This window comes from Oncorhynchus masou, chromosome 26 (assembly GCF_036934945.1).
Source record: "Oncorhynchus masou masou isolate Uvic2021 chromosome 26, UVic_Omas_1.1, whole genome shotgun sequence".
Lineage (NCBI taxonomy): Eukaryota > Metazoa > Chordata > Actinopteri > Salmoniformes > Salmonidae > Oncorhynchus > Oncorhynchus masou.
This window is the reverse complement of record NC_088237.1, coordinates 258376-270663: the sequence shown is the minus strand read 5'-3', so window position 1 is coordinate 270663 and position 12288 is coordinate 258376. Positions and strand designations below refer to the sequence as shown.

General features: G+C 44.1%; 1 protein-coding gene across 1 annotated transcript in view; it reads right to left on the bottom strand.

Moving 5' to 3' along the window:
- st6gal1 (ST6 beta-galactosamide alpha-2,6-sialyltranferase 1) overlaps window positions 1–2200 on the bottom strand; it is a 159434-nt gene extending 157234 nt beyond the window's left edge. Inside the window, exons 1-2 of the mRNA XM_064938034.1 lie at window positions 1904–2200; window positions 1630–1735 (exon numbers count right to left, since the gene is read on the bottom strand). Of these exons, the coding sequence (XP_064794106.1) occupies window positions 1630–1641 (12 nt within the window). The 5' untranslated portion in view covers window positions 1642–1735; window positions 1904–2200. The remainder of the gene's footprint in view (window positions 1–1629; window positions 1736–1903) is intronic.
- Between the last annotated feature and the right edge of the window lie 10088 nt (window positions 2201–12288).

The window sequence follows — 12288 nt, the reverse complement described above, 5'->3', positions numbered from 1 at the left end:
GTTTCATCCGCAATCGCTGACACAAACATGCGATTTCTTGCCAGCTGCCCATCATTAACAAGTGTTAATACCTCAGTACCCATACCCAAACCTGTTTTTGTTTCCACAGTGCAGTGCATTTCAAATGCTCTTTACTTGATGCCTGCCTAGCGAATCCATTGGTACTATCAATAGCATGATTCGAGTTAGAATACCCAGCATAGGAGAAGGCCTTGTCTGAAATAGCATTGGACCCAACACAGAACATTCTAAATGGGAAACAAAATGCTGCATCTGCCGTAACTGAGTATTCCAGACACTCTCTTTCTATCACAGGAAGTTGTTGGCACCTTAATTGGGGAGGACAGGCTTGTGGTAATGGCTGGAGCGGGATGAGTGGAATGGTATCAAATACATCAAACACATGGTGTCCATGTGTTTGATACCATTCCAATTGCTATTTAATTAACGTTTTTGGACAGAAAACCTGTGGCTATGGTAGGATTCTAGGCTAACCTGGGCTGGTACCTCTGTTCCATGATCGTCAGGAACAGTTGGAGGTGGAGGGGGCTGTGGGGCTATTATCCTGGCGGCGCTTGTGGAAGAGGGGGACGGCTCTGCACTCATAAATAGCTAGAGCTTGGATGCTGGGCTACGTGGTTTGATGCTGCTGCTGCTCATCGCTCTCTTTTGGCTTTGTTTGAGTACTTTGCGAAGCCAATTTCTGATATCCAACATGGTAGTGGCAGATTAGCTGGTTCGCGCTAGCTAAATAGGCTAAGGTTAATAACACTAACAATTTTTACAGCTAGCTAAGAAGCGAACTAAACTCTGTAATGGTGGGGCGTGAGGCAGAGTTGAGTAAAGCAGCTTCAAGAGTAAACTTGACCTTGCCCTAATAAATGAAAATCAGATATTACAGACTGAGGCCTATCATTTATTAACTTAGCCTACCACAGATGAGATTTTCCCACATTTTATGGAAACCCAAAGGAGTCATACCTAACCGCCCAAGTGGCTCTCCACAGCCCCCTTACACATACCGCTGAATGCTCTGTCCATGGTGCTGACACAGCTCAGCGAAGATACAGATTTTGCGCCAACCTGTGTCACTCAATCATTTAGAGCTTTTTTGCTATTTTTACATAGGGACATAAAACTAAAACTGCCATGTTTCAACTTGCCCTCTCATGGATTCGGGTATGCCTCATAATGCTCTCATGTACTAACCTGAATACCAGTTTGTTTTTGCTATCATGCCAACTCCTTGTCACTCATTGTCATGCCAATGATGTTTGGCTTGATAATGAGCAATGGAGGTGGCAAGAGGACCAACAGATCTGGGACCAAACTCATTCACCACCACCGCACAAAAAAACTAAGTGTTAAGACACACCAAAAACCCTGAAAACGATTAACGTTAGCTATCAAATCCAATATATCAACATTGCCCTGCTTTTCAACATGAAATAACATAATTTCCATCCACACTGGTACATTTCCAGTAGTTGGTTACCTACCTACTTTCCTTCCATAATATACAATAAGGCACTGTTCCATAACAACATATATATTCAAAGCACGTTAGATGCATGTTGAATTAACGACAACTAGTCATTATAGGATGCAGTGGGGGGGTCGCGCGCTTACCTTGTACCCCATGTTATCCCGCCGTGGCGCGTGCAGTGTTTCTATCGTTGCCTAGTTACCTGCCTCCTGCAGTTGTCTCATGTCTCTTTGGGCCAGTGAGCAGCCTCTGTATGGAAACACAGACAGACAGACAAACCTCAATGGACGGACCTAATCAGAACAGAGAGAGAGCGCGATGGACAGAGGGGCATGCAGATTGATATAGCCTCGATTCATTGACAAGCTTAATTGAGTAAAGTCTGCATTGCTGCATACATCTTCCGACCCGACCTACACAAGTGATGTTCCTGAACAAGTGTGTCTTTCCTCCTCTTCTGTTGCGCGGTTAGGTTATCGAGGCAATAGTCCCTACCGTCAGTCGATGTTTACGGTTATAACGCGGTTATAGCCGCCATATTTAGGCTATTTATTGACCTATCGGCTTTTCTCTTATTATCCGCTCGAATGTTGGTTGTCGTGGGTGTCTATGCACGGCACGGCGTTTTTGGTGATGGATGTGATGATGATCACGAGACGGGGCCGAAGGAGCGAGCTCTCGGTGCTGCGACAAAGCCCAGACCGATACTTTCATCTGCGCCGCCGTGAGATCTCTGCAGCAGCTGCGCAGCTCAGCCAAGGCACGCAATCCATCTCTGCAGGGGGAAGAGAGACAGAAGCAATAAGACAGAGAGGGAAGGGGTGAGCTGAGCACCAACAGTAGCCGAGTCAGAAAGATTTCTTTCCTCTTTATTATGAGAGAGTCTGAATCTGACTATTGGTCTAGATAAAGTGGATATCACAATTCATCAGTCCCTTTCACACACATGCTCAGGCTGTAATAAACACGCAAGGGGCACTGTTCAAGGCAAGGACTGCCAGGTTTCATCTCAGTGTTGCATGAATGCATTGAGTTATTATATCATTTCCTCTGAAAATAGGAAAATAAAATGGTTGTCTTTGGATGGAATGTGATGGATGGGTAGTCTTAGAATCTGTAGGTCCCACCAATGTCATGAACAAGAGCCGGCTGGCTATTCATTAGGATGTAATTCTCCCATTGAGACAAAAAAAATATATGACATTTTTTGTTGTAGCCTATGTAGCATATATGTCTTCTACTCATCACCATCAAAAACATTATGCCGAGAGGCGAAAATGTAATTCCCTAACTAGGAATCGAACCCGGATTACAGCGGTGAGAGCATCAAATCCTAACCACTAGACCACCAGGGAGCGGTGTTAACTTGAACAATGAAGATTATTCAAACATTGACGATAAATATATGAAGTGAAGAAGAATGGAGAGAAAAGCAGTACCTTTACCAGGCTAATTCGGGGTAAATGTACAGAGGATATCTTCAAGAAGCCGTCGTCCAACAAGTTAGTCGAGGTTGTGCCACCAGCAATTAACAAGTGTAGCAAATTCGCAATTTCTACCAAGAATGAACATACTCACCGTTGCCGACCCAACATCCTCTTTCACTCTGAACGCTTTATCTAGACGTGGTTCTTCGGGACCTCCACCAGCCGAAACTAAGTAGTAACATTAACATGATGCCTTCTAATTGCAGTCGCTGTACTCATAATATACAGGAGAACGATTGCATTACGGTGAGGATAGCTATGCTGCAAGCCCAGCTTCAGACGCAATCGTTAAGCAAGGGTAATTTCAGTGTAGGAAAGGATGAAACAGCGTCTGTGCCACCAGTAAGTACAGATAGTAGTATAAATTCCCTTGCACAGTCCCCGCAGCCGGACAACTTTCTCATGGCTTCTGGAAGGAAATGCTGTAGGAACGCTCAACCAGTGTCGCTCATTCAGCCGACAGAAACTTTCAACCGGTTCTCCCCATTAAGTAGTGAGTCGGAGTCAGAGGCCTAGCCTTCTCTGGTCTCTACTCCTCCCGTTACGGGGTCTGAGGCGCCGAAAACTCCCACCATTAACTCTGACAAATTGAAAACCCTAGTCATTGGCGACTTCATTACCCGCAGTATTAGACTTAAAACAAATCATCCAGCGATCATACACTGTTTACCAGGGGGCAGGGCTACCAATGTTAAGGCTAATCTGAAGATGGTGCTGGCTAAAGCTAAAACTGGCGAATATAGAGAGTATAGGGATATTGTTACCAACGATGTTAGGATGAAACAGTCAGAGGTCACCAAGCGCAACATAGCTTCAGCTTGTAAATCAGCTAGAAAGATATGTCGGCATCGAGTAATTATCTCTGGCCCCCTCCCAGTTAGGGGGAGTGATGAGCTCTACAGCAGAGTCTCACAACTCAATCGCTGGTTGAAAACTTTTTTCTGCCCCTCCCAAAAGATAGAATTTGTAGATATTTGGCCCTCTTTCTGTGACTCACCCACAAACAGGACCAAGCCTGACCTGTTGAGGAGTAACGGACTCCATCCTAGCTGGAGGGGTGCTCTCATCTTATCTATGAACATAGACAGGGCTCTAACTCCCCTAGCTCCACAATGGAATAGGGTGCAAGCCAGGCAACAGGCTGTTAGAGCCCTCACTGCTGCTCGATCATCCTATTTTTCCAATTTATTTGGGGAAAATAAGAACAATCCAACATTTATTTTTGATACTGTCGCAAAGCTAACTAAAAAGCTGCATTCCCAAAGAGAGGATGGCTTTCACTTCAGCAGTGATAAATTCATGAACTTCTTTGAGGATAAGATCATGATCATTAGAAAGCAAATTACGGACTCCTCTTTAAATCAAATTACGGACTCCTCTTTAAATCTCAATCTCAAAGCCCAGTTGTCCTGAGTCTGCACAACTGTGCCAGGACCTAGGATCAAGGGAGACACTCAAGTTTTTTAATACTATATCTCTTGACACATTGATGAAAATAATCATGGCCTCTAAACCATCAAGCTGCATACTGGACCCTATTCCAACTAAACTACTGAAAGAGCTGCTTCCTGTGCTTGACCCTCTTATGTTGAACATAATAAACGGCTCTCTATCGACCGGATGTGCACCAAACTCACTAAAAGTGGCAGTGATAAAGCCTCTTGAAAAAGCCAAACCTTGACCCAGAAAATATTAGAAACTATCGGCCTATATCGAATCTCCCATTCCTCTCAAATAATTTTGAAAAGGCTGTTGAGCAGCAACTCACTGCTTCCTGAAAGACTAACAATGTATACGAAACGCTTCAGTCTGGTTTTAGACCCCATCACAACACTGAGACTGCACTTGTGAAGGTGGTAAATTACCTTTTAATGTCGTCAGACCGAGGCTCTGCATCTGTCCTCATGCTCCTAGACCTTAGTGCTGCCTTTGATACCATTGATCACCACATTACATTTACATTTACATTTAAGTCATTTAGCAGACGCTCTTATCCAGAGCGACTTACAAATTGGATCTTTTGGAGAGATTGGAAACCCAAATTGGTCTACACGGACAAGTTCTGGCCTGGTTTAGATCTAATCTGTCGGAAAGATATGTTTGTCTCTGTGGATGGTTTGTCCTCTGACAAATCAACTGTACACTTCGGTGTTCATCAACGTTCTGTTTTAGGACCACTATTGTTTTCACTATATATTTTACCTCTTGGTAATGTCATTCGGAAACATAATGTTAACTTTCACTGCTATGCGGTTGACACACAGCTGTACATTTCGATGAAACATGGTGAAGCCCCAAAATTGCCCTCCCTGGAAGCCTATGTTTCAGACATAAGGAAGGGGATGGCAACAAATGTTTTACTTTTAAATTCAGACAAAACATAGATGCTTGTTCTAGGTTCCAAGAAACAAAGAGATCTTCTGTTGTATCTGACAATAAATCTTGATGGTTGTACAATCGTCTCAAATAAAACTGTGAAGGATCTCAGCGTTACTCTGGACCCTAATCTCTCTTTTGACGAACATATCAAGAAATTGCAAAAATCTGAAACTTTCTGTCCAAAAATGATGCAGAAAAATTAATCCATGCTTTTGTCACTTCTAGGTTAGACTACTGCAATGCTCTACTTTCCGGCTACCCGGATAAAGCACTAAATAAACTTCCGTTAGTGCTAAACACGGCTGCTAGAATCTTGACTAGATCCCAAAAAATGTGATCATATTACTCCAGTTCTAGCCTCTGTACACTGGCTTCCTGTTAAGGCAAGGGCTGATTTCAAGGTTTTACTGCTAAACTACAAAGCATTACATGGGCTTGCTCCTCCCTATCTTTCCGATTTGGTCCTGCCGTACATACCTACACGTACGCTACAGTCACAAGACCAGGCCTCCTTACTGTCCCTAGAATGTCTAAGCAAACAGCTGGAGGCATGGCTTTCTCCTATAGAGCTCCATTTTTTATGGAATGGTCTGCCTGCCCATGTGAGAGACAGACTCGGTCTCAACCTTTAAGTCTTTTTTGAAGACTCATCTCTTCAGTAGGTCCTATGATTGAGTGTAGTCTGGACCAGGGATGTGAACGGAAAGGCACTGGAACAACGAACCGCTCTTTCTGTCTCTGCCTGCCTGTTTCCCCTCTCTCCACTGGGATTCTAGGGAGTTTTTCCTAGCCACCGTGCTTCTACACCTGCATTGCTTGCTGTTTGGGGTTTTAGGCTGGGTTTCTGTACAGCACTTTGAGATATCAGCTGATGTACGAAGGGCTATATAAATAAATTTGATTTGATTTGATTTGATTCTCTGCCTCTAACCCTATTACACTGGCTGAGTCACTGGCTTACTGGTGCTCTTCCATGCCGTCCCTAGGAGGGGTGCGTCACTTGAGTGGGTTGAGTCACTGACGTGATCTTCCTGTCCGGGTTGGCGCCCCCCCCTTGGGTTGTGCCGTGGCGGAGATCTTTGTAGGCTATACTCGGCCTTGTCTCAGGATGGTAAGTTGGTTGTTGAAGATATCCCTCTAGTGGTGTGGGAGCTGTGCTTTTACAATGTGGGTGGGGTTATATCCTGCCTGTTTGGCCCTGTCCGGGGGTGTCGTCGGATGGGGCAACAGTGTCTCCCGACTCCTCCTGTCTCAGCCTCCAGTATTTATGCTGCAGTTGTTTATGTCGGGGGGCTAGGGTCAGTCTGTTATATCTGGAGTATTTCTCCTGTCTTATCCGGTGTCCTGTGTGACTTTAAGTATGCTCTCTCCAATTCTCTTTCTCTCTTTCTTTCTCTCTCTCGGAGGACCTGAGCCCTAGGACCATGCCTCAGGACTACCTGGCCTGATGACTCCTAGCTGTCGCCAGTCCACCTGGCCGTGCTGCTGCTCCAGTTTCAACTGTTCTGCCTGCGGCTATGGAACCCTGACCTGTTCACCGGACGTGCTACCTGTCCCAGACCTGCTGTTTTTAACTCTCTAGAGACAGCAGGAGCGGTAGAGATACTCTGAATAATCGGCAATGAAAAGCCAACTGACATTTACTCCTGAGGTGCTGACCTGTTGCACCCTCAACAACCACTGTGATTATTATTAGACAGCGCTGGTCATCTTTGAACATTTGAACATCTTGGCCATGTTCTGTTATAATCTCCACCCCGGCACGGCCAGAAGAGGACTGGCCACCCCTCATAGCCTGGTTCCTCTCTAGGTTTATTCCTTGGTTCTGGCCTTTCTCGGGGGGTTTTCCTAGCCAACGTGCTTCTACACCTGCATTGCTTGCTGTTTGGGGTTTTAGGCTGGGTTTCTGTACAGCACTTTGTGACATCAGCTGATGTAAGAAGGGCTTTGTAACTACATTTCATTCTATTTGATCCCAACGCGGCTGCTGTATTTAAGCCTTGAATCGTTTTTATTGCTTTCTTTTCCAATCCTCGTTCCTCTCAGCCTGTAAATCTGTCATCATCATCATCCAGAACTTTTTATTATGAAAACCTGTCTCTTTGTTGGCTAAGTTGTTTTGATTGTAAATCAAGGAAGTAATTGAAGACAGAATTGGAGGAAGACTGAGAGTGATAAACATAATCTTAATTGTTTGAAATCAGTGCACGTAGCGCACAAGCAGGAACATTAAATAGTTCATACACCAGTCAAAGACTGACATTAATTGGGTGAAATGAGTGAATTAAGAGGAAGGGGAGAATACATTTGAGTATGATGCTGTATATACAGTTAAATAAACACCACAGGGACAAACAATTTAACACAAATAATGACAATTATATATAATTAACTGAAAATGGAGAGTGACTGATCGCTGGCTCCATCATAATGCCTAGCCCGTAAGGAGCAGAGGATGGGTCTAACCGAGGGACAGCTGAGCATAGGTGTGGAGATCATGAACAGAGGCCCAGCCGGGCACTGGTGTCATGGCCATGGACAGAGGCCCAGCTGGTGGTAGAGTAGTCCATACAGGAGCGGAGGACTGATGCGAGTAGATGTGTGGACTGGATGCTGAATGGTGGGGTTGGACCTGCAGGTACTCCTTCAAAGTCATCTGATTGACAGCATGCTTTTTTTGCGTCACTCTTCATCTATACCACCAAACACCCAGCATACCAGAGAGAATTTCCAACAACCTACTTGAAGCTCTGCTTCCTCTAAAGGCTGAACTGCATCTCGTGTTGATCCAACAAGTCTGCCTTGTTGCTTGGAGCACTACAGCCATCCTGGACAAATTTATCCTGAGATATATCCCTGGTGTATCTAGTATTATTAGTCTTATCTAGTAAGAGATATATCCCTGGTGTATCTAGTATTATTAGTCTTATCTAGTAAGAGATATATCCCTGGTGTATCTAGTATTATTAGTCTTATCTGGTAAGAGATATATCCCTGGTGTATCTAGTATTATTAGTCGTATCTAGTAAGAGATATATCCCTGGTGTATCTAGTATTATTAGTCTTATCTAGTAAGAGATATATCCCTGGTGTATCTAGTATTATTAGTCTTATCTAGTAAGAGATATATCCCTGGTGTATCTAGTATTATTAGTCTTATCTAGTAAGAGATATATCCCTGGTGTATCTAGTATTATTAGTCTTATCTAGTAAGAGATATATCCCTGGTGTATCTAGTATTATTAGTCGTATCTAGTAAGAGATATATCCCTGGTGTATCTAGTATTATTAGTCTTATCTAGTAAGAGATATATCCCTGGTGTATCTAGTATTATTAGTCTTATCTAGTAAGAGATATATCCCTGGTGTATCTAGTATTATTAGTCTTATCTAGTAAGAGATATATCCCTGGTGTATCTAGTATTATTAGTCTTATCTAGTAAGAGATATATCCCTGGTGTCTTTTACTCTTTTTCAGGAGCTATGTCTCCTGAAATGGCAAGCATCTTTACTGTCACAAATCAAATCAAATCAAACCCAATTTTATTAACCATATATACACAATACAGAGGGGTGTAACAGTGCAATGAAATGCTTACTTGCAAAAGTTTTGTCGTGCCCTTTTCACAACTGTCTTGGTGTGTTTGGATCATGATAGATCATTGGTGATGTGGACACCAAGGAACTTGAAACTCTCGACCTGCTCCACTACAGCCTCGTTGATGTTAACGGGGGCCTGTTCGGACCGGCTTTGCCTGTAGTCCACGATCAGCTCCTTTGTCTTGCTCACATTATGGGAGAGGTTGTTGTCCTGGCACCACACTACCAGTGCTCTGACCTCCTCCCTATACGCTGTCTCATTGTTGTTCGTGATCAGGCCTACCACTGTGGTGTCGTCTGCAAACTTAATGATGGTGTTGGAGTCAGGTTTGGCCATGCAGTCGTGGGTGAACAGGGAGTACAGGAGGGGACTAAGTATACACCCCTGAGGGGCCCCAGTGTTGGGGATCAGCGTGGCAGACGTGTTGTTGCCTACCCTTACCACCTGGGGGCGGCCCCAAGGAAGTCCAGGATCCAGTTGCAGAGCGAGATGTTTAGTCCCAGGGTCCTTAGCTTAGTGATGAACTTTGTGGGCACTATGGTGTTGAATGCTGAGCTGTAGTCATTGAACAGCATTCGCACATACGTGTTCCTTTTGTCCAGGTGGGAAAGGGCAGTGTGGAGTGCGATTGAGATTATGTCATCTGTGGACCTGTTGGAGCGGTATGCGAATTGAAGTGGGTCTAGGGTTTCTAGGATAATGGTGTTGATGTGAGCCATGACCAGCCTTTCAAAGCACTTCATGGCTACTGACGTGAGTGCTGCGGGGCGGTAATCATTTATGCAAGTATCCTTCGCTTCCTTGGGCACAGGGACTTCAGTGTTGCTTGCCTCGAAGCGAGCATAAAAGGCATTTAGCTCATCTGGTGGGCTCGCGTCACTGGGCAGCTAGTGTCTGGGTTTCCCTTTGTTGTCCGTAATAGTTTTCAAGGCCTGCCACATCCGACGAGCATCAGAGCCAGTGTAGTAGGATTCAATCTTAGTCCTGTATTGATGCTTTGCTTGTTTGATGGTTTGTCTAAGGGCATAGCAGGATTTCTTATAGGCATCCGGATTTGTGTCCAGCTCCTTGAAAGCGGCAGCTCTAGCCTTTAGCTTGATGCGGATGTTGCTTGTAATCCATGGCTTCTGGTTGGGATACTGTATGTACATACTGTCACTTTGGGAACGACGTCGTCAATGCACTTATTGATGAAGCTGATGACTGAGGTCGAATACTCCTCAATGCCAGTGGATGAATCCCGGAACATATTCCAGTCTGTAGCAAAACAGTCTTGTAGAGTAGCATCCGCGCCATCTGACCATTTCTGTATTGAGCGAGTCACTGGTACTTCCTGCTTTAGTTTTTGCTTGTCAGCAGGAATCAGGAGGATATAATTATGGTCAGATTTGCCAAATGGAGGGTGAGGGAGAGCTTTGTAAGTATCTCTGTTTGTAAAGGTGGTCTAGAGTTTTATTTCCTCTGGTTGCACATGTGACGTGCTGGTAAAAATGTTGTATATCTGATTTAAATTTAGTCTGCATTGAAGTCCCCGGTCACCAGGAGCGCTGCTTCTGGGTGAGCATTTTCTTGTTTGCTTATGGCCTTATAGAGTTGGTTGAGAGCGGTCTTAGTGCCAGCATCGGTTTGTGGTGGTAAATAGACGGCTACGAATAATATAGATGAGAACTCTCTTCGTAGATTGTGTTGTCTACAGCTCGTCATAACGTACTCTACCTCAGGCGAGCAATACCTCAAGACTTCTTTAATATTAGACATCGCACACCAGCTATTATTGACAAAAAGACACACCCACCCACCCTCGTCTTCCCAGACATACCTTCTCTGTTCTGCTGATGCATTGAAAATCCTTCTAGCATAAATTGTCCGTGTCGTCTTTCAGCCACGAAACGGTGAAACATTGGACATTGCCGTTCTTAATGTCCTGTTGGTAGGATAATCATAATTGTAGGTCATCCATTTTATTTTACAATGATTGCATGTTAGCAAGTAGAATTGATGGCAGTGGGAGTTTACTCGCTCGCCTACAGATTCTCAAAAGGCAGCCTGATCTGCATCCTCTTTTCCTCTGTCTTTTCTTCACACAAATGACGTGGATCTGGGCCTGTTCCCGGGAGAGCAGTATATCTTTCTCATCGGACTCGTTAAAGGAAAAAGCTTCTTCCAGTCTGTGGTGAGTAATCCATGTTCTGATGTCCAGAAGTTATTTTTGGTCATAAGAGATGGTAGCAGCAACATTATGTACAAAATAAGTTCAAAAATAAGTTACGAACAATGAAAAAAAAATAGCACAATTGATTACGGGCATGTAAAACGACAGCCATCCTCTTCTGCTCCATTTTCCAAGTTTTGATTATTTCAGAAATACACAATCACAAAAACCTCAAATGTCTTACCTGAGCAGTGGATGAAAACAGAGAGGAGACTGGAGAGGTAAAGAGGAAAATCCATGACTACCACTTGCACACACTCCCAGGAGCCAGATAGAGGCTTACATTAATGAAAACACACACTCTGATGCACACACACACACACTCTCTGACCCTCCACCTGAGAGGTGAAGACAGGGAATGATAGTCAGGGAGGGAGAGATGGGGAGAGAGAGAGGGAGGTAGAGAGACAGAGAAGGTGGAGAAAATAATGACTGGCAGCTTTCTTCAAAGTTGTAGTCAAGTAGTTAGAGCAACACCTACTGGCCATATTTATCATAGCAAACCACACAAATGGAATGTCCTACTGACATTGTGGATCTATTTAGAAACCCGATCATCTGATATTCCCAGTGGCGACCCGTCATTCAGGGCAGGTGGGGCAGAGCCCCCCCATTAAGCAAATAAATTAATTAATTAAAATAATACGTATCACATATTAGTTGGCAAACTGATTGAGTTAATAAAGCTGCATGCAAACATAGTCTCTTTTCTTGCTTTCTTGAGTAAGGCAGCTCCAAAATGCAGTTGTTTCAGCCTAGCTCAGTGCTTTCTTTGGTGGAGGGGCAGCCAGTGGAAAATACAGAGCATAGTGGTTGATAATGTTCTCAAGTTGCACCGTGATTGGCTCAGTGTTCTCTCACTCATAAGGACACTACGTCACTGCCAAATCTACAGGGACAGCTAGAAAGTTCAAGCCACTTGGTTGTTGTCATAGATTTACATTAGAAGTGCACATCCAAGAAGGCTCAAGGTCATTGGCCACAGATTAAATGATGTCAAATCATGCTTTATGTACTGGAGCTTTGATTGGACTGATCATGTCAACATCATACTATCAAATTTTAGCTAGCAAGCTAGACAAGCAGTCTTCATGAATCAAGTCGACAATCTCCTGCAAATCCT